The sequence below is a fragment of the Carcharodon carcharias genome, chromosome 18 (assembly GCF_017639515.1).
Source record: "Carcharodon carcharias isolate sCarCar2 chromosome 18, sCarCar2.pri, whole genome shotgun sequence".
In the NCBI taxonomy this organism is placed as follows: Eukaryota; Metazoa; Chordata; class Chondrichthyes; order Lamniformes; family Lamnidae; genus Carcharodon; species Carcharodon carcharias.
In genome coordinates, this window is record NC_054484.1 from 17,500,957 (window position 1) to 17,524,293 (window position 23,337).

Sequence of the window (23,337 nt, forward strand, 5' to 3'; positions counted from 1 at the left end):
GAATGGATAGTGCCCCAATGTCTGATATGGCCAAATACCCCGTTGCAGCATTTCCAAACTGTGGGTCACAACCTCCAATGGGATTTCAGAGGTCACATTTGGGTTTCTGAACTCCCCCTCTGAGGCAGCAATGGCTGGACAGCTCTGGACTAACTGAATGCCTGCTGCCATCAGCAGTGGGCCCAAAGTGCTCTTTAACCTTAGGAGTGAATGCCAAGGACAACCGAATGATTGTGCACCGACTGGTGCAGCTAATAGCTAAGTGAGTGCAGGAAAGACCAGGAAATCACGCAGCTGAGCAAGGAGGGTGAGTGTGGGCTTCAAACTTTACTGTGTTCTACCCCTGTTTGCTTGGTGTACAGGATCCTTAGCCCAGGCTAGTGACTCTGTTTCACAGGCACCAGCAGTAAAACACAAAGTGGGGAGAAAGTGGGGAGGAGCTGGTGAATGTACCTATGTGGGGCAGGGGGGATTTGGCAAGGGAGGGGATTTGTTCAGAGAGGGGATCCTGAGTGAGTGAATGGGGAGGGGCAATTTGGGAAAAGGGGCTGGTGTGTGGAAGGTGGTGGAGGGGAGAGGCTTCAGAGAGTCTTCTGTAACAGCGAATATGGAGAGCTTGGTTGAAATCTACATGAATTCATAAAATGACATTATTACAAAGTTTTTTTAAGAGCACAGATTTTCATATTTATAAGATGTATTATTTGATGTTGATCTATATATAACGAGTGAACTTTAATAATTATACTGAAGGTTACTATGCTGCTTTGCATATTAAGGTTCAGCAAACTTCCCTGATTTTGTACTCGACATCTCTATTTATGAAGCTCAAGATCCAATATGCTTTGCTAACTACTCTCTAAATATGTCTCACCACCTTCAAAGGTCTATGCATATGAACCCCCAGGTCTCTCTGTACCTGCATATTAGATCTGTGTCATTAAGTTTATATTGCCACTCTTGATCCTTTTTGCCAAAATGCAACACAACAGGTAAACCAGCCCAACCATGGCTAACAAATGGAATTAAGGATAGTATTAGATCCAAAGAGGAGGCATAGAAAGTTGTTTAGAAAAAGTAGCAAGCCTGAGGTTTGGGAGCAATTTAGAATTCAGCAAAGGAAGACCAAGAGATTAATTAAAAGGGGGAAAATAGAGTATGAGTAAACTTGCAAGGAACATAAAAGCGGAATGTAAAACCTTCTATAAGTAAAAAGAAAAAGACTAGTGAAGACAAATGTATGTCCATTAAGAGTCTGAAATGGGAGAATTTATAATGGAGAACATGGAAATGGTAGGGCAATTAAACAACTATTTTAGTTCTGTCTTCACGGTGGAAGGCACAAAGAACTTCCCAGAAATGCTCAGGAATCAAGGATCCAATGAGAAGAACAAATTGAAGGAAATTAGCATTGCTAAAATAATAGTACGGGAGAAATTAATGGGGCCGAAAGCTGATAAATCCCCAGGGCCTGATAATCTACATCCCAGTGTACTATAGAAGATGGCCATGGAAATAGTGGATGCGTTGGCTGTCATCTTCCAAAATTCTGTAGATTCTGGAACCATCCCGGCATATTGGAGTGGCAAATGTGACACCACTATTTAAAAAAGGGAGGGAGAAAACAGCTAATTACAGACTGGGTAGTTTAACATCAGTCGTGGGGAAAATGCCAGAGTCTATTATAAAGGATGTGATAACTGGACACTTAGAAAATATCAACGGAATTAGACAAAGTCAACATAGATTTATGAAAGAGAAATCATGTTTGACAAACCTACTGGAGTTTTTTTTGAGGATGTAACTAGTAGAATAGATAAAAGAAAACCAGTGGATGTGGTGTATTTGGATTTTCAGAAAGCTTTTGATAAAGTCCCACATAAGAGGTTAGTGTGTAAAATTAAAGCACAAGGGATTGGGGGTAATATATTGGTATGGATTGAGAATTGGTTAGCAAACAGGAAAGAGTGGGAAAAATGGGTCTTTTTCAGAATGGCATGTGGTGACTAGTGGGGTACCACAGGGATCAGTGCTTGGGCTGCAGCTATTCACAATATATATCAATGATTTGGATCAGGGAACTGAATGTAATATTTCCAAGTTTGCTGACGACACAAAACTTGGTGGGATTGTGAGTGATGAGGTGGATGTTAAGAGGCTTCACGGTGATTTAGACAGGTTGAGTGAGTGGGCAAATACATGGCAGACGTAGTATAACGTGGATACGTGTGAAGTTATCCACTTCAGTAGGAAAAGCAGAATAGCAGAGTGTTATTTAAATAGTGATAAATTGGGAAATGTTGATGTACAAAGGGAACTGGGTGTCCTTGTACACCAATCACTGAAATCAAGCACACATGTACAGCAAGCAGTCAAAAAGGCAAATGGTATGTTGGCATTCGTTGCAGGAGGGCTTGAGTACAGGAACAAGGATGTCTTACTGGAGCTGGTCAGGGCCTTGCTGAGACCACACCTGGAATATTGTAGTCAGTTTTGGTCTCCTTACCTAAGAAAGGGTATATCTACCCTAGAGGGAGTGCAGCGAATGTTCACTAAACTGATTCCTGAGATGGCAGGATCGTCATATGAGGAGAGATTGGGTCGACCAGGCCTAGGGTATTCACTAGTGTTTAGAAGAATGAAAGGGGATCTCATTGAAACGTTTAAAATTGTGACAAGGATGGACAGACTGAATGCAAGAATGATGTTTCCTTTGGCTGGGGGGAAGGATCTAGAACAAGGGGTCAGTCTGAAGATATGGGTTACACCATCTAGGACTGAGATGACGAGAAACTTCTTCACTCAGAGGGTGGTGAACCTGTAGAATTCTCTATCCTAGAAGGCTATGGAGGCCAAGTCACAATGTATTTAAGAAGGAAATAGATAGACTTCTAGACACTAAAGGTGTCAAGGGGTATGGGGAGAGAGCGGAAGTATGGTGTTGAGATAGAGGGTCAGCCATGTTCATAATGAATGGCCGAGCAGGCTTGAAGAGCCAAATGACCTCTGCCTGTTCCTATTTTCTATATTTCTATCACTTCATGCTTCTCTGTATTAAATTCCATCTGTCACTTGTCTGCCCATTCTGCTGGCCTGCTTCTTGTAGCATTTGATTGGTGACATCCTCACTACCTGCCACAGTTTTCAGCAAATTTTGAGATTTTACTCTATATTCGAATACCCAAGTCATAAATATTTATTTAAAAAATCCACTGGTGCTAGCTTTGAACCTTGAGGAGCATGACTATCTACCATTCTCCAGTCTGAAAAACAACCATTTACTAAGACTCGCTGTTTTCTATCTTTCAGCCAATTTTTTTTTTAAACCAGGCTGATACTGATCCTCCTATTCCATAAGCCTTAATTTTGTTAATCGGTCTTTTAAGTATCACTTCGTCAAACACTTTTTTCAAACCCATGTGGCCAAGTTATATTGCATTCCTTTCAACCTTCTGGCAGAGGAGTGGAAAGGCGGCAAATTGTGCTGTTTTTGGCACTGATGTACATTTTACTTTACATTAATGGCTAGTTTAGAACCTTCTCCTTCTATGTGCTCTAACAATTAGACAATGTTTGTACACCTACTGGCAAATTTACAAATTAACATAACCTGGTGGGCATCACATGCAATGTATTCCTGCCAAAGTACAGCATTAACACTCCATTAGAGCTTCCTCATCACTAGAAGAAATGATTACGCATATTTTTAAAAAAGTCTGTTGGCAGATTGAGTCGCAAAGGATTTTCATGATCACAAGCATGGTACTGGTTCAGAGGTGACAATGGGATTACAGCACTCTCTTCAAGTGCTTATTTGCCCTTTTAAAAGCCACCATTGAATATCTGCCTCCACCATTCAGGCAGTGCACATTCAAGGCCTTAACCACTCACTGCATTTAAAAAAGTTATTTCTTTGGTTCTTCGACCAATCACCTTAAATCTGTGTCCTCTGGTTCTCGACCCTTCCACCAAAGCGAACAGTTTCTTTCTATCCATTCTGTCTTGATCCCTCATGATTTTGAACACCTTGATCAAATCTCCTCTCAACTTTCTTTTCTGTCTGTTCTCAACACTTTAAATTGGCCTACCACCAATTAAGAATTTATACTCTAGATTGTTCCATGCCATTATCCATAGGGAAGCTAAACTTGGTGATTCTACGATCACTGTTCCCTCAATATCTCTCTACTGTCACACTTGACCCACCTCATTCCCCAGAACCAGATCTAGCAATGGTGTAAATTTCAGTGACTTCTATCAATGCCTCCTTCCGAGTTAGGCTGCAAGCATAATGGTCAAGAAAATTCTCATGAACAGACTTCAAAAACTATCCCTCTCTGCCCTTTACACTGTTACTATCCCAGTATATTATATTTAGATAATTCAAGTCCCGCATTATCACTACTCTATTGTTCTTGCATCACTCTGTAACTTTGCTGCAAATTTGCTCCTCCATATCTTTCCCACTAGTTGGTAGCCGATAGAATACACCTTGTGGTAATGGGGCCTCTCCTGTTTCTTAGCTCTAACCAAATAGATTCTGGCCTTGACCCCTCTAGAACATCCTCTTTCTCCAGGTCTGTAATATTCTCCTTAATCTATAAGGATATAAGAAATAGGAATAAGAATAGACCATATGGCTCCACGAATCTGCTCCTCCATTCAATACAAATCTGGCTGATCTTCTGCCTCAACTTCAATTTCCTGCTTTTTCCGCATTTCCCTTGATTCTGTGAGATCAAAAATCAACCTAGCCCAGTGAATAGCCTCAACAATAGGACACCCAAAACTCTCTGGAGGAGAGGATTCTCAAGGTTTACAACCCAAGTGAAGAAATTTCTCAGCTCAGTTCTCAATGATTGGCCCCTTATCCTGAGAATGTGACCCAGTGTTCTAGATTCCCCAGTCAGGGTAAACCTCTGTCTACCCTGCCAAATTTCTCCAGAATCTTTTATGTTATATTGCCACTCCTCCTCCTCGCTTTGCTGAACACCTTGCATCCAGGAATATTTAGTACCCAGTCCTGCCTTTTTTTTTTAAACCAGATTATCAGTTATTGCCACTTCAGATACCTATATAGCTATTAATACCTTAACATTTTTTACTTAGTACTCTCTCCTTCAATCCTTTGTCCACCTTCTTTCTCCTTTCTATTTCTACACCATGGTTCCCATCTCCTTGGCAAATTAGTTGAATGCACACCCAACAGCCCCTTCCCCCAAAGCACTAACAAACTGGGGAAGATGTTGGTCCCAGCCCTATTGATGTGCAATCTATCTGGCCAATACAGGTCCCACCTCCCACCGAACCAGTTCCAATGCCCCAGGAATCTAAAGCCTTCCCTCCTACGCCATTTCTCCAGCCACACATTCATTTAACTATCCTTCAATTTCTATACTCCTTGGCAACTGGCACTTGGGGTAATCCAGAGGTTACTACCATTGAGGGTCTACTTATTAATCTCCTTCCTAGCTCCCTAAAATCTGCCCACAGGATCTCACCCTCTTCCTACCTCTGTTGTTGATACCAATATGGCTGTTCACACCTCCCCCGAGTACACTGCAGCCACTCAGTGACATCCTGGACCCTAGCACTAGTGTGGCAACTTACTATTCTGGAATCACATCTGTAGCCGCAGAAAAGTCTGCCTGTTCCCCTAACTATAGAATCCCCTATCACTATTTCTTTCCCAAACTTCATTCTCCCAGACACTTCTGCACAGCTGAGCCATCCTTTGTGCCTTCGCCAAAGCTGCACTCCCCAGGGGAACGATCACCCTAACCAGATTTTCGTACTGAATACTGGCTGGGCAGCAAGATGCACTTGGGACTCCTGCACTACCTGTTCGCCTTGACTGTCTGACGATCACTCATTCCCTCTTTGCATTCACACCCTTAAGGTGTGGGGTGACCTTCTCTAGAAATGCACTACCCATGTAGTGCTCAGCCTTGCAATAAACTGCAGTAACTCCAGTTGCTGCTCAAGCTTCAAACCCTGAGCTTGAGCTCCTCTGGATGGTGACACTTTCTGCATGTGGTTGTGCAGGGCATGAGGTTTCTGCCCATGCTTCTATTCATCAGACTATTGACTAAATTTAGAGACACAAACCTGATACTTAAATAAACATTCAGCAGTTATCAATCAGCACCTTCCCTTGTGTTGAGATCACTTTATTTTATAGGTAGGTTAACTTAAATATTTTACTTAATTCTAATTATCGGTGTCAGATTTTAATTTAATGGAAAAAAAAGAACTCTTTCATATTATCTCTTTTTATTTTTACTTTTTCTGCTTGGATCTAATTAAATAAATATCTTGGCCTCTCCTCTGACCATTTCTGCCCACCCCAGCCTGGTCCCCTCTGACCATCTTGGGAAAAACTTGCAGGGATAAGGGGGAGAGCCAGCACGGACTCAATGGACCAAATGGCCTCTTTCAGGTTCTGTAATCATTCCATGCTTAAGCAGGTTTGCAAATTCAAATTGAATTTTATGTTTCTTTGTGCTTTTTAAACTCTGTACTGTTGATTTTATACTGAATGCAAGGTATGCACAACCTGAAATAAGCCAAACCCACCTATCTGGCTGCTACTCAGTCTTTTCCCTTTGTGCTGCCAACATGCCTAGTAACAGGAGTAGGCAATTCAGCTATTTCAACCTACTCAGCAATTCAATTAGATGTCAGATCTGTACCATAACTATCTGCCTCGGTTCCATAACTCTAAGCATCTTTTACCTAAGAAAAACTAGCAGTTTAAAAATTTTAATTGAGCCTCAACCTCCATTTTTTTGGGGAATGAGTTTCAGATTTTCACTACCCTTTTTTGTAATTAACTGTTTCCTAACATCATCACAGAATAGCCTAGATCTTGAGGTTCTGGACTTGGTCACCAGAGGAAATAGTTTCTCACTATCTACCTCATTAACTCCTTTAATCATCTTGAACACCTCCATTTGTTCACCACTTAATCTCCTATACACAAGGGAACACAAGCCTAATCTATGTAACCTGTTCTCATAGTTTAACCTTTTCGGTCCTGGTATCATCCTGGTGAATGTGCACTGCACCCATGAACCCAACATATCCTTCCTCAGGTACTGTGCCCAGAACTGAACACTACTCAGAGTCTAACCAGATCTCTCTACGTAACTTCCACCTCTTTATATTCCAACTCCCACAGGATAAAGGCCAAAATTCCATTAGCCTTTTTAATTAGTTTATACCATTTGTCTACTAGCTGGCAATTGTCCAAGGCTAAACCAGATTGTCCTTAACTTTGGCGTCAATATCACTTCTGACCACATATCCAGGCCAACACTAAGACCATCTATTTCCCCCTCTGTAACATCATACAATTTTGCCCTGCCTCAGCTCACCTGCTGCTGAAACCCTCATGCATGTCTTTGTTACATCTAGACTTCATTACTGCAATTCACTCCTGGCTGGCCTCCCACATTCTACCCTCTGTAAACTTGAGTTCATCCAAATTTCTGCTGTTCTGGTCCTTACTCGCACCGAAGTCCTGTTCATCTATCACCATGTGCTTGTTGACCTACAATGGCCCCTGGTCAAGCAATGCCTTGATTTTTAGAATTCTAATCCTAGTTTTCAAACCTCCCCATGGCCTCACCCCTGCTTCGCTCTAATCTCCTCCAGCTCCACAATCCTCAGATATTTTCAGTCATCCAAATCTGGCCTTTTGAGCACCCCTCACTTTAATTGCTCCATCAATGGTGGCAGTGCCTTCAGCTGCCTGCGCCCGAAGCTCTGGAATTTCCTCTGTAAACCTCACTGCTTACTTTCCTTTAAGATGCTCCTTAAAACCTTTGACCTAGCTTTTGGACAGCTGCCCCAATATCGCCTTATGTGGCTCCCTGGGACATTTTATTACATTAAAGACACTATATAAATATTAAGTCGTAGTTGACTTCTGTACTTGGACCCTTAAATCTCTCCACTCCTCCACAATTGAAGCTTCTGCATTCTGAGACTCAAGTTCCTTTGGAAAGGAATCACATCAGTGCAGAATGCTGTTTTAATGTTCATAAAAACTCAACGTTAGTAATTTTATTTTGAATGACCATTCCATTCCCAAGAACATGGCAAAGCTCACTGAACAAGTCGCAGTAATCTGCAAGTATTTAGACGTCTTTAGCTAGATCTCAGCACAGGGCTGAGAAAATAATTTAATGACACCTTGAGAGTTCAGATGCTTTCCCTCCAAAGACTAAGATAAACATGTGTAGACTCCAGGAACAGGTGGAGACAGCACTTCAATTGAAATGGAATATTAAGTCAAATGGAGCTCATCATGGATCAACATTAAAGGATTTGTGGAGCTAAGCATTTGAATCCGGATGTTCAGTAGTAATATCCAACAGCTACAGAATCCTTCTGTTGGCCATAGCAGTCCCCTCAAAAAACAAAATCTATTACTGATCTGAGCACAATGGGTTTCACCTAAACCACATAGGTAACAGTAACACTGTCCTTGCTAAGAGAATGAAATGGACAGTGAACTAGTTCAAAGTTACCAAAGCAGGAGGAGCATTAAATAAAACAGACAATAAAGAAAGCAAATTAATAATGTGACAGTCAAATAAAAAAAAATTGAAGAAAAGTTTAAACAGCTTTTATAGAAATGCAAAGAGAGCCAGGAACAATGGATTATGATTAAAAGTGTACGCAGGAAATATTGATGTGATTGGGAATCCTAAAACATGGCCAGCAGCACAGGATGACGAAGAGCTCGAGCTGAGGGTATTAAATGTTCACAATAGGCCTACAAGGAAGTAGTGCATTGATTAAAAATGACAACACTGCCTTAAAAAGGGTGAATATCAGAAAGCACATAATTGCAATCCATATTGCTTCAATCAAGGCAATAAAGGTCAATTAGAAACTGCAATAAGTCACCAGCACAAAGCAAGTAGACAGATGAGGAGCTGTTCAATCAGGTAAGGCTGTGGAAAATCAATGTACTAATTATGAGGGATTTGAACATCCCACAGGGCCTAAATAGCCAAGTGGTTATGGTACTGGGTTTGTAACCCAAAAATCAGGAGTTCAAATCTCACAATGGCAAATCTATGAAACACTGTAACTTCATCTGGAAACAGATGGAAACGTGTTTGTACTCGAGGCATGTGTTAAGGCTATGGCTGGGGTTGTCGGCCCCTCAGCCATAGTAGCTGCCTCAAAAATGTATGGAAAGGCCGTATTTTTCTTGAGGTCCGAGCGGGTGGTGCAACTCGCCCTGCAGAAGGGGCTCACTGTGGGCGGGACTTTTCTGGCGGTGGATCCCCTTGAGGCCACCGCCCAGAGGATTGTTATTTCAAATGTCCCGCCCTTTTTACCATGTGAGCTCCTCCTCCCCCACCTTAATAAGCTGGGGGAGGTCAGGTCGGGGGTTGCGCCAGTCCCGCTCGTCCTCAAAGACTCGGCCCTCCGCCACGTGTATTCCTTCCGGCGCCAAGTTTTCGTCCGCTTGGCTCGGGAGGAGTGCCTGGAGGGGGCCTTCTCGGTTAATTTTGAGGGGACCGCCTATTGGGTCTTCTGGACTACGGAGGGCGAGTGGTGCCATGCCTGTAAGGAGGCGGGGCACGTAAGAAAGAACTGCCCCGCCTCCAAGGCCACGCGCCCCACCCAAGCTGCCGCGGCTGACACCGCCCCTCCTCCTCCCGCCACCACTCCATCTCCCTCCCCGCAAGGGGAAGCGACCCCGGCAGCAGCTGCCACCTCGGCTGCCGGTGAGGCGGGGGGAGAGCCCTTGCGCCGTAAGAAGGCGCGGAGGAAGACCCGAAAATTGGAGGCGGCCCCTGAAACGCCCCAAACCCCCCAAACACCTGGAAAAACTGGCTCAGGGGAAAAAACATCATCCGGCCCCGGCGTCGTGTCCGCGTGTGCTCCCGGGTCCGTGGGCGCTAAGGTGCCGAGTGCTGGGCCTGGCGTCGTCCCTGCGCGTGCTCCCAGGGCCGGCGGGGAAAAGACGCGGGACCCCGAGTCGGGGAAACAAACATCGAAAACCCAGAGGGTGGAGTGTCTGGGAGGGCTGGACAAGGAGGAGGGGGCCTCGGAAATGGAGGTCTCCCTAGCCCCCAGCCTGACCCGGAAGAGACGTCACGCTTCGGAGGAGGAAGTGGGCGACGCCCAAACTGAAGAAGTTGAGCGTGTCCCTTCCCCTGATGAAGAGGTGGTGGCGTCTCCACCCAGTAAAACCTCGCCCTGCCCTCTGGGGAAACCCGAAACCCCTACCCCTACCACTGTTCCCCCTACCAGTCTGCTGCAGTCCCCTGAACAGGGCCCCTCTGGGGTCACTGAGGGCACCTCCCTTGAGGTGGTGTCCGACTCCAGTGCACTTAATACCCCCGAGGTACCTTCTGGCTCGTCGGGGGACTGCAGCTTTGAAATTTTAAAAAATATAAATGGGTCATTGGGTGGCATTCCCGCTCCCTCCCAAACCTTGACACCAGGCGTCCTATGTTTAGGTCAGGAGCTTGTCCTGAGCTCCCCGGAAGACCCGGTGCCGGGAGGAGAGCGGGCATCAGAACTGCCGCTGCCCTCTGGCCCAAAAAGTTTAGGGGAGACCAGAGAGGACTCCTCTGGCCTTGATCCTGGGGGTGGGATCGAGGCACAGATAGAGCCAGCTGGCAGCTCCGAATCAGCCCCCGTACTCAATGCGGGGGAGGGGTCGGAAGCTGGAGGCGACGACCTGGAGGAGGACGGGGTGTCGATGGTGAGCGTTGGGGATTACGCAGAGTCGCTGTCAAGCGAGGCGATGGATCCCCTGGTGCCCTGCACTGACTCCCCCCTCATCCCCCCAAGGGAACTCCAGGACTTTTTGTCGGGGCACCGCGGTCGCCGAGACAGGGTTCAGTTGGCCTTGGACCGGTGGCATTCGTTTCCGCTGGTGTTCTGGTCCACTCGCGAGGCTCTCAAGTCTCCCGAGTTGGATAGGAACGCGCGGCGGAGGGTCCAAACATTTCTCGCTGGGCTCCTGAAGGAGAGGAAGGACTAAAAAGTCCTCTTCTTTTTTTATTACTTACGGTGAAGGTTTGATGTACCTTTGACAATGAAGACGACTATAGCCAGCCTCAACATCCGCGGCAGCAGGGGCACACAGCGCAGGTTCCAGAACTTCTCGGTCCTCAGGGACGGGAAGTATGCGTTGTGCTTCCTGCAAGAAACCCATACCGTTCCGGGAGACGAAGCCACGTGGCTCCTGGAGTGGCGAGGGGGGGTCTACATGAGTCACCTAGCCTCCAATTCGGGTGGGGTGGCTATCTTGTTGGCCCCGCATTTTCTGCTGGAGATCTTGGGGGTCAAGGAGCCGGTGCCAGGCCAGTTGCTGCACCTGACTGTGCGTCGGGGGGGGTGCTTCACTTTGTGAACGTGTACGGTCCCCTGGGCACGCAGCAGCAAGCGAGCTTCTTTGAAGAAGTGTCCACTCATCTCGGCTCCATCGACACTGGCGAGTGCGTCGTCCTCTGGGGGGATTTCAATTGCACCCTCGGGGTCTGGGACCGTCACGGTACCCCGCACTGCACGCGAGGTGTGAGTAAGTTGCGGGACCTGGTCAGGTCCTTCAACTTAGTGGACGTCTGGCGAAATCTCCATCCTGACTCCAGCGTGTTTACCTTTGTGTCACCTGGAGTCGGAGCGTCCAGACTCGACCGCCTTTACGTTTCAAAGGCGTACGTGTCCTGCGATCTGGCTGCTTCTATACAGCAGGTTCTGTGCACGGACCACCGTCTGGTGTGGGCGGAGCTCACTTCGTTCTGCGCTCGGACGGGGTCCGCGTACAGGCATTTTAATAACCTGTTGTTGGAAGACCAGCGGTTCCTGGACTCGTTTCGTCGCTTCTGGGCCGGCTGGAGAAGGAAGCGGGGAGGCTTCCCCTCCTTGAGGCTATGGTGGGACGTGGGAAAGACTCACGTCCGAGTTTTCTGTCAAGAGTACGCGAAGGGGTCGACAAAGAGACGCAAATCCAAGGTCGAGGAGTTGGAGAAGGAGGTGCTCGACCTGGAGGCACGTCTCCGTCAGCCCGACGCGGACCCGGCCCTGCGGTCGGTGTACGATGAGAAGAAGGGCGCGCTGCGGGACCTGCAACTGGTCGGGTCTCGGGGCGCGTTCATGAGGTCGCGGATCTGTTTCCTTAAGGAGATGGACCGCGGCTCCCCCTTCTTCTACTCGCTGGAAAAAAGGCACGGGGTCCGTAAGCAGCTCCTTACGCTGCTGGCCGACGATGGATCCCTTGTCTCGGACCCGGAGGGCATCAGGGCCATCGCCCGAGATTACTACACTGCCCTGTTCTCTCCGGATCCGTCCAGTGAGGAAGCTTGCAGAGTTTTGTGGGAGGACCTGCCGCAGGTCGGCCCGGAGTGCGCCGGAAAGCTCGACTCCCCTATAAGTCTGGGGGAGCTGACCGGCACACTCGACGGTCTTTCTAGGGGCAAAACCCCGGGACTAGACGGGCTGACCGTGGAGTTCTTCAGGGCGTTCTGGGACATCTTGGGGAGCGACTTTGCGGGGGTCCTGGGGGAGAGCATTGCTATCGGGGAGATGCCCCTTTCGTGGCGCAGGGCCGTGATTGCCCTGCTGCCGAAGAAGGGGGATCTCCGCCTTCTGAAAAACTGGCGCCCGGTCTCCCTCCTCAGCACGGACTACAAAATCTTCGCCCGAGCCATGTCTTCTCGGCTCGGCACCGTGCTGGACCACATGATCCACCCTGACCAGTCCTACACCGTCCCGGACCGAACTATTTATGATAACATCCATCTGGTCCGGGACATCATCCACAATTCCGAGGGCTGGTCTGTCGAGCGCCTTCCTGTCTCTCGATCAGGAGAAGGCGTTCGACAGGGTGGATCACAGATACTTACTCGGAACTCTGCGAGCGTTCGGGTTTGGGACGCACTTTGTCGCCCGGATCCGACTTCTGTACACTACCGCGGAGTGTCTAGTGCAAGTTAACGGGTCCCTGACGGCGCCCCTTCACTTTGGGAGAGGGGTACGTCAGGGCTGCCCCCTGTCTGGCCAGTTGTATTCTATTTGGGTGGAGCCTTTCCTGCGCCTCTTGCGGAGGAGGTTGTCGGGATTGGTTCTGCGTGGGCTGGGCATCGGGGTGGTCCTTTCGGCTTATGCCGATGACACGCTCCTTATGTTTAGTGACCCGGCTGACCTGCGGAGGATGCGCGAGTGCCAGGAGGTCTACTCTGCCGCTTCTTCTGCCAGGATCAACTGGGAGAAATGTTCTGGACTCCTGGTCGGTCAGTGGCAAATAGATCCCCTATCCGAGGAGCTCAGGCCTTTCACCTGGAGCAGGACCAGCATCCTCAACCTGGGGGTCCATCTCTGCCCTGCTGAGGAATCCTGGCCGGCAAACTGGCAGGAACTGGAGACGAAAGTCACCGCTCGCCTGCGGCGCTGGACAGGACTGCTCCGAGTGCTATCTTACCGGGGTCGAGTTCTGGTCATAAACCAGCTGATCGCCGCCATTTTGTGGTATAGACTGGTCACTTTGACCCCTCCCCCGGACTTTGTCACAAGAATCCAGGAATTGTTAGTCAACTTCTTCTGGGACAAAAGATTGCACTGGGTCGCTGCTGAGGTTCTGAGTCTCCCGCTTAGGGAGGGTGGTCAGGCGCTAGTGTGCCTACGCACACAGGTGGCGACTTTCCACCTTCAGACCCTGCAGCGATACCTCTACGTCGAGCCTCCTCCTAGATGGTGTGCCCTGACGACGTATTTTTTCCGTCAGGTGCACGGCCTGAATTATGACGTGCAGCTCCTGTTTATAGAACAGATGGGCCTCGGTGGCTCCTTGCAGGCATTGCCCGTCTTTTACCAGGACCTGATCAAAGTCTGGAAAGTGGTTGCCTCGCAACGCAGCTCTCCCCCGTCAGGAGTAGCGGCTATCGTCAGAGAGCCGCTGCTCAGGAATCCGCCCCTCTGTCCTTTTCAATGGTTGGCGGAGAGGGCGGCTGTGGCCGCAGGGGTGACCAGGATCGGGGACGTGCTGGGAGGCGGAGGACTGGGCTGGATGCTCCCGCAGGAGTTGGCGCATCGTGCATCTGTGAGTGTCCAGGTCGCAGCCGATGCCATCCAAGACCTGAGAACGGTCGTGCTCGGACCCGACGTTATTTTGGGTCTTGAGGTGGCCCAGGTGCGCGGTGGTCTTCCGTCTGAACGTTCCCCTGTTCGGACAGAATTCCACATTGGCCCCAAGCCCCGAACCCTCCCTCGGGTGCTGGTGCCCCGCAATATGAGCCGCCTCGGGGACATGCCCTCCGTGCCTTTTGGCACGGCAAAGAGGGGCTTCTTGTATGGACTGCTGCTGCACACCTTCCATTTTCTCACCCTTGTCCGTCGCCCGGACACGCCCTGGCGTGCCTTGTTGCCGTCCGGCGGCGGAGGCCCCCGATGGGAGGCCCTCTACGGAGGTGTCCTCCCCCTTTCTATCGGGGACCTGGGTTGGAGGGTGTTGCATGCAGCAGTCCCGTATAATAAGAGGATGCATAGGTTCACGAACTCTCAGGACACGTGCCCTTTTTGCGGTCTTGTGGAGTCCGTGGACCATGTATGCACAGGGTGTTGTAGGCTGCACTCCCTTTTTAGTTATTTGAAAAACCTTTTATTGATGTTTTGTTTGCACTTCAGCCCCACGCTCCTGATCTATGGGCACCCGGTGCAGAAGGGGGTCGGGAAGGAGGAGGACCTCCTCGTGAACCTGCTCCTGGGCCTGGCCAAGTTGGCCATTAACAGGTCCAGGCAGCGGGCGATCGACGGGGGAGTCCCGCCCGATTGTTTGTCCCTCTTCCGCGGCTACGTTCGCTGCCAGATGTCCCTGGAGAGGGAGCACGTGGTGTCTGCTGACACGCTCGAGGCCTTCCGTGCTCGGTGGGCACCGCGGGGACTGGGGTGTTTTGTTGACCCCTTTAATCACATTTTGATTTAAGGTTTGTAAGGTTCCTTTAAATTTTTGTCCTTGGTTTTACAGCTGACCTGAATTAGGGGCTGTGCCTGATTTATCCCAATTTTGTTGATTTGGTTTAATTGTTTTCATTTAAAAGATTATCAAGAGTTCAAATCTCACAATGGCAAACTATGAAACAATGTAACTTCATCTGAATAGGAACAGATGGAAACGTGTTCGTAACTCTTTTGAGTACAAACCTGTTTCCATCTGTTTCGGATGAAGTTACATAGTTTGCCATTGTGAGATTTGAACTCTTGATCTTGATCTTACAAACCCAGTACCATACACGTGTTCGTACTCGAAAGAGTTACAACAGGTAGATGAGTACAAACCTTAAGGGAGGAGTAAGGAAACAAAAACAAATACGTTGAGGCAGTCAGGGATTGTTTCCGCACGCAACAAGAGCGGGAGACAAAGTAGGCTGCTTTATTAGCAGCCTATTATCAGCTCAAACATCCACCCACTCCACCACTCATTTACAGTACACTTTGTAGTCACTATCTACAAGATGCACTGCAGCAAATCACCAAGGCTTCTTTGACAGCATCTCCAAACCCAGGATCTCTACCACATAGGAAAAGGTCAGCAGGTGCATGGTGACAACCATCTCCTCCAAGTCACAAATCATCCCAATTTAGAAACACATTGCCATTCTTTCAGTTACTGGATCAAAATCCCAAAACTCCATACCTAACAGCATTTTGGGAGTATCCTCGCCACATGCAATGCAGCATTCAAGAAGAGGCCAACTACCGCTTTCTAAAGGCCAATTGGAGGTGGCTAATAAAATGCTGCCCTGACCAATGATATCTATATCCTCAAATAGAATGAAAAGATACCAACCAGTGTGGCATACAATTCCTTTCCTTCATTTCTGTATAACTTCTATTCATTTGGTCCCAAATACCATAAACATTTACCAAAACAAAACATTACACTCCTAATGTATAATTTCACAACTTCCCTAGCACATCCTATCTTCATAATGAATCTAAGCATCTGATTAGCCAGTCAGGAAAGCCTTCATAACAAAAGTAAAAATATTTGGAAAAACTCAGCAGGTCTGACAGCATCTGCTGAGAGCAACACAGTTAACGTTTCGAGTCTGTATGACTCCAACAGAACTAAGGAAAAATAGAAAAGAGGTGAAATATAAGCTGGTTTAAGGCGGGGGGGGGGGGAGGAGGAGACAGGTAGAGCTGAATAGAGGGCCAGTGATAGGTGGAGATAGCCAAAAAATGTCACAGACAAAAGGACAAAGAGGTGGTGATATTATCTAAGGAATGTGATAATAGGTGACATTAAGGGTAGAAAGCAGGACGAGCAAGGTACAGATAGCCCTAGTGGGGGTGGGGTTGGGGGGAAGAGATCGAAATAGGCTAAAAGGTAGAGATAAAACAATGGATGGAAATACATTTAAAAATAATGGAAATAGGTTGGAAAAGAAAAATCTATATAAATTATTGGAAAAAAGGGGGATCGGAAAGGGGGTGGGGACGGAGGAGAGAGTTCGTGATCTAAAATTGTTGAACTCAATATTCAGTCTGGAAGGCTGTCAAGTGCCTAGTCAGAAGATGAGGTTTCCTCTACATTGGAGAGACCAAACACAGACTGGGTGACCGCTTTGTGGAACACCTTTGGTCTGTCCGCAAGCATGACCCAGACCTCCCTGTCGCTTGCCATTTCAACACTTCACCCTGCTCTCATGCCAACATGTCCGTCCTTGGCCTGCTGCATTGTTCCAGTGAAGCTCAATGCAAACTGGAAGAACAGCACCTCATCTTCCGACTAGGCACTTTACAGCCTTCCGGACTGTTCAACAATTTTAGATCATGAACTCTCTCCTCCTCCATCTCCACCCCCTTTCCAATCCCTCTTTTTTTCAATAATTTATCTAGATTTTTCTTTTCCTATCTATTTCCATTATTTTTAAATGTATTTCCATCCACTGTTTTATCTCTACCTTTTAGCCTATTTTGATCCCTTCCCCCCAACCCCACCCCCACTAGGGCTATCTGTACCTTGCTCGTCCTGCTTTCTACCCTTAATGTCACCTATTAACATATTCCTTGATAAGATCACCACCTTCAACACCTCTTTGTCCTTTTGTCTATGACATCTTTTGGCTATCTCTACCTATCACTGGCTCTCTATCCAGCTCTACCTGTCCCACCCCCACTTAAACCAGCTTATATTTCACCTCTTTTCTATTTTTCCTTAGTTCTGTTGAAGAGTCATACGGACTCGAAACGTTAACTGTGTTCCTCTTCGCAAATGCTGTCAGACCTGCTGAGTTTTTCCAGGTATTTTTATTTTTGTTTTGGATTTCCAGCATCCGCAGTTTTTTTTTGCTTTTATCTTAGGAAAGTCTTCATGCCACAAGAAGATCTTTACATCTAACGATATGCAACCAAGACAAACAAAAAAAAAAATTCCAACTGCGTACATACCTCTTGACAGTACTGCAGGATTCCTTCTTTAGTTCCAAAGCAGCTTTTTGTTCCAGAAGGATCGGACACCCACTTGCCACTCTGTACATTCATGTGCATGTTTAATTTGCCGCAAAACATCGCGATTTGGGGTTCTGCTGCCAACAATCCAGTACCTCCATCAGTTGGCACCTGGTAAACAGAATGACCTCGATTACTAACAAAGCACAAACACTTGCATCAAAGGATTTTTATAAGTGGTATAAAAAGACACATGCTTTTTCTTAAACAAAAATCACCAAATGTGATATCTAGGTCCTGCCCACAAACATATATTACAAAGCAAAGATGCAGCTTGTAACAGAGGCAACAGCATTGTCATTTTACAATGCAACCTAATATAATTTTTAAAAAATTGAATTGAAACGGTTGCTAGAAAATGGCGAGTGCCCCAGTTAGAAAAACATTTAAGTTCCTTAGCACCCAGGAGTGCTGACTGAATCTAAGATGATGTAAAAAAAAATCTTGAAAAACTAACAAACATTAATGAAGGTTTGCTGTAGGACTCGTGCAAGGTGGCACCATATCCCATTGAACAAGCTATAGGCAAGTTCCTAAAACTACATAAAGTGTCTTTGTTGAAGATCTTGAAAGTTGAATCTTGCTTCAAAAGATTTTATTTTGAAATGAGGAAAGCAAATTGATAAACTGCATCTCTCTAAACTGAACTGCATGTAGAATAAAATCAGAACACATCTCCTTCCTCCACTTCAGGTCATCCATGTGAGGAAAGGTAATGTGACAGTCAGCTACAATAGTGAGCAGATTTCCTAACAAAATATTTAATCAATATCTGAAATCAAAACATGTGACTACAGCACCTTTTTTTATTAATGGTTTATGGGGGTGAACGCATTGAGAGCTAGGCTGCATTTGTGGCACATCCCTTATTGCCCTCAAGAAGGTTGTGGTGGGCCAACTTCTTGAACTACTGCAGTCCAGCATTGCGCTTTTACTGTCTGAATGACACAGAAAGCCCTATATTCCAGGAAGCTATCCAGACTGGGGTGTTAGGATATAATGACAGCGGTGGCCCAACTGGTACAGAAGTATGATGAACTTGAAATCAATTTCAAAAACATCCAGTAAGTTACTATAAACTGATTTCCTTTGGCTCAAAACCGAAGACAGAAGAAATACTCAGTCATGTAAATACAAAGCTGCAAACTCATCAATGTGAGATGGTACACACCAGGCTATATGACCACATTCAATTTGGATATCCTTCAACTATCTTGGGGAAAATTTGTTGTTTTAAACTACAGGTCTATGGATACGAGGGACTTCCTTCGTCAACTGCACATCCTAATGTAAGCATGACATATTGCAACTGCTTGGTTCACCTGTGAAAACATGGGTGTATTTGAAGCTGATTGAGTACATTCCTTATCTCTGGGTTCTCTGTAAAAGTGGAGGCCAGCAAATGGAGGAGACTGGTGCCCAGTGAGCATAAAAGCATACAGGCATTGGCTCTCCCAAAAACAGCATCATGAAAATGAAAGCACTTTTGGCCATTCACTAGTTTTGTGCTGGCATGCAGCGTTATCTTTCAAGGCAAGGAAGTGCTGGTCAAGTTTCACAATAGTTTTTTCCTTCCAAATAACTTCTGCTCCATCTTTAAAATAAATGAGATAACATCGAAGGCAGAACCTTATTCTAGCACAAGGTGCCTTAGGGTAGGTAAGGAACTGAAGTGTATTTGCATTTTTACTGCAGGTTTTAGGGAACCACATGTCCAGCACAGAAACAGCCAGAATTACCAGGCTTATCAGATTTAAAGCTTGTCTTTTCAATCTTGAATTACATACCTACCTTAGATTATGAAAATCTGATACCAGGCAGAATTCTTTTTTAAGGAGGTAACAAACCTGGCAGTTGGAGGAATATCTCTGGATGTTATTCCTATGAACTTGCAGAAGGCATTTGACAAGGTTCAACACGAGCCTGTCAACAAAAATGTCAGAAGGATTTGGAGGCAATATATTGGCTTGGTTAGGAAACTGGGTAGGAGGCAGAAAAGAGATAATGGTAACTGTTCCTATGAGGAACATGGGAGCAAGAATAAGCCTAGACTGATCTTCTAACTCAGCCCCATTTTCCTGTACTATCCCCATTTTCCTTGATGTCTTTAATGTCTGGAAATCTACCAATCTCTCTCTTAAACATACTCAGGTGGAAACGTGCATCATGAGGAGGATGCAGAGAGGCTCCACAGCCCTCTGGCATAGAGAATTCCAAAGATTCACCATCTTCTGAGTGAAGAAGTTCTTCCACCTCTCAGTCCTACTGCTTCTTATTCTGAGACCGTGTCCCCTGGTTCTAGACCAACCAGGAAACATCCTCCCTACATCTACCCTGTTGAGCCCTGTAAGAAGTTTGTATGCTTCAATGAGATCACACCTCATTTTTCTAAACTCTAGAGAATACGGGTCCAGTCTCTTCGATCTGTCCTCGTAGGGAAATCCCGCCATACCAGGGATCGTTCTGGTGAACCTTCGTTGCACTCCCTCTATGGCAAGTATATCCTTCCTTAGGTAAGGAGACCAAATCTGCACACAATGTTCCAGGTGCAGTTTCACCAGGGCTCTAATCAACTGCAGAAAAACATCTTTACTCTTGTACTCAACTCGTCTTGTGCTAAAGGCCAACATACCATTTGCCTTCCTAATTGCTTGCTGCACTGCATGTTAACTTTCAGTGACTTATGAACAAGAACACTCAGATCCTTTTGGACATCACCACTTCCCAATCTCTCTCCATTGTGCATTTCTGTTTTTCCTACCTAAGTGGTTAACTTCACATTTTTTACACATGATATTCCATTTGCCATGTTCTTGCCCACTCACTTAGCCCGTCTAAATCCCCTTGAAGCCTCTTTGCATCCTCCTCATGACGCATGTTTCCACCTAGTTTTGCTCCATCAGCGAACTTGGAAAAATTACATTTGGTTCCCACATCCAAATTATTGAAAAAGATTGTGAATAGCTGAAGCCCAAGCACTGATCCTTGTTGGACCCCACTAGTCTCAGCCTGTCAACCTGAGATGAACCCATTTATTCCCACTCTGTTTTTAACCAATCCTTAATTCATGTCAGCATATCATCCCCAATCCCATGTGTTCTAATTTTGCTTACTAACCTCCTGCGTGGGACCTTATCGAAAGCCTTCTGAAAATCAGAATTGGCAGAATGTGACCAGTGCTGTCTTGCAAGAATCTGTACTGTAACCTCAGTTTTTCACTATATTTGTAAATGACTTGGATAAAGCAAGAGAACCCATAGGCGTAAAGTACAAAGGCAAGGAAGTAAATATAAACCTTCATAAACACTGATTTGGCTTCAACTAAATGTTGGGTCAAATTGTAAGCCACCGCGTGATAGGAATGTTGTGAAGGCTTTGGAGGGTGTGGAAAAGCTTTATGAGAAACCAGTGTTCATATTTACTTCCTTGCCTTTGTACTTTATGCCAATGGCTCTCTTGCTTTATCCAAGTCAGTTATAAATATAGTGATAAACCGAGGCCACAGTACAGATTCTTGGGAAACACCACTTGTCACATTCTACCAATAGGAGCATTTACCATTATCCCTTCTCTGTTCTCTAGTCAATTTCTTATCCAAGCCAATACATTGCCTCCAAATCCTTCTCACATTTTTGTTCTTTTGTGTTGAACGTTGTTGCATGCCTCCTGAAAGTTCATAGAACATAGCAATATCATCCAGAGATATTTCTTATTCACTAGATTAGATACCTCCTTAAAAAAAGGAAGAATTCTGTCCGGTATCAAATTTTCATAAACTAGAATAGATGCACAATTCAAGGTTGAAAAAAATTGCTTTGAATTTGATAACTCTGGTAATTCTGATTGTTTCTATGCTGGACAGATGGTTTCCCTAAAGACCTGTAGTAATAACGTAAATGCACTTAATTTTCTTACCTACCATAAGGAATTAGTGTGGCACCTTGGGTGAGAGCAAGGTTCTGCCTTCGACATTATCATCCCATTTCCTTCTAAGGTGAAACGTGAGCTACTTGGGAGGGGGGGTGGGTGGAAACTTGAGCAGTGCTTTGTTATCTTGAAAGATAACGCTGCATGCCAGCACAAAACTAGTGGATGGCCAAAAGTTATTTCATCTTCATGCTTGACGCTGTGAACTATTTTAGGAAGATCAAACATCTGTGTGGTTGAGGGATGAGGAACTTCGCCTACACGGGCAGATTGTTGAAATTGGAGTTATTCTTTCTTAAAGCAGAGAAGATTGAGAGATTTGATAGATATGTTCAAGATCATGAGGGTCCTAGATAAAGTAGACAGGGTGGAAGGGTTGAGGATTGAGATCCAGAAGACACCAATTTAAGGTGACTGGCAGAAGAGCTAAAGGCGACTTGAGGAGAAACTTTACATGGCGAGTGATTACGATCTGGAATGTACTGCCTGAAAGAGAAGTGAAGGCAGATTCAATCATGGCTTTCAAAAGGGAATTGGATAAGAACATGAAGAGAAAAAAAATGCAGGGCTACAGGAAAGGATGGGAGAATGGAACAAGCTAAATTGTTGTTGCAGAAAGCCAGCATGGGCTCAATAGGCTGAATGACCTCCTGTGCTGTAACCGTTTGACGATTCTATATCTAAGTTTGTTGGCAATACTAGATAGGGTAGTACAGTGTGCAAGTCAGAGCAGAAAATTTCAATGAAAGATTAAATGAGGAAGCAAAATTATAACAGATGGAGTTCAATATGGGGAAAGTGTGCGGTCATCTCCTTTGGACTTATGTAAGATAGAGTACTTCCTAAATGGCAAGAAACTAGGAACTGTGCAGGAACGGTGAGATTTAGAAGCCCAAGTACAAGGCTTATCAAAAGCTAGAGGACATACAGAATAATAATTACAAAGGCTAATGGAATGTTGGACCTTTAACTTAAGGAAGCCTAAAATATAAAGTGGTGGAAATGATGTTGCAGCTGTACAGAGTTCTGGTTAACCCCATCTAGAATACAGCATCTAATTCAGGCACTGCATTTTAGGAAGGGTATACTGGACTTGGAGGGCTTATATTGCAAATTCACCAGCATGATACCTGGGACTAAAAGGGTTAAGTTATGAGGACAGGTTACATAATCTTCAAGGTAATACATGCCTATTCAAAAGGATGAGGTTTTAAATGATCAAAGAAGTTAATTGAAAAATTATTTTCTCTTGTGGGTGACCCTGAAACAAGAAAGCATAACCTAAAAATTAACCCTAGGCTTTTCAAGTATGCTGTCAAAGCAATTCTTCACCCAAAGTAGTGGAAACCCGAAACACTTGGCCTCAAAAGGTCATTGAGGTTGAAAGGGAGGGGGTTGCACGATTAAAAATGTCAGAACTGAGATTGAGAGACTGTTACATAAGGATGTTGAGAGTTATGGAATCAAGGTGGGTTTATATAGTTATGATACAGAATCAGCCATGATTAAACTGAACAGCACAACAGGCTAGACAGGTTGAAAAGCCTACTCCACTCCTATGTTGCTTCCTATGTGCCTATGATTTTGCATTTTTATAGCACCATGCTCTTAGCACAGCCCAATGTGCTTTACAGCCAATGAAGCCCTTTTAAAGTGTGGTCACTGTTGCATGAAATTAGTAACATGACTTGGCTTCCACTCTGAACAAATGTAACATGACTATACTAGGAGTGTCCATCTGGTTCAGAAAATAGCCCCTCAGGCTAAAAAGGATAGCTCCACCCTCCAGCTTCTACGACACAGCTGATCCAGAAAAAATTCAAAGGACACATGAATGTTATAATTCTGATGACTTAAGCAGATTTTAATTTTGATTCCAAGAGCACATCAAGTGAGTCAGGTTGTTGTTAAAATTAATTTTTC

At 45.7% G+C, this 23,337-nt stretch overlaps 1 protein-coding gene across 4 annotated transcripts in view; it reads right to left on the minus strand.

The window, feature by feature from the left end:
* Nucleotides 1-23,337, minus strand: part of LOC121290967 (amyloid-beta A4 protein-like) — a 186,801-nt gene that overhangs the window by 129,642 nt on the left and 33,822 nt on the right. For all 4 annotated transcript variants that reach the window (XM_041212048.1, XM_041212047.1, XM_041212046.1 and 1 more), the window contains exon 2: nucleotides 17,428-17,598. In XM_041212048.1, the coding sequence (XP_041067982.1) occupies nucleotides 17,428-17,598 (171 nt within the window). The remainder of the gene's footprint in view (nucleotides 1-17,427; nucleotides 17,599-23,337) is intronic.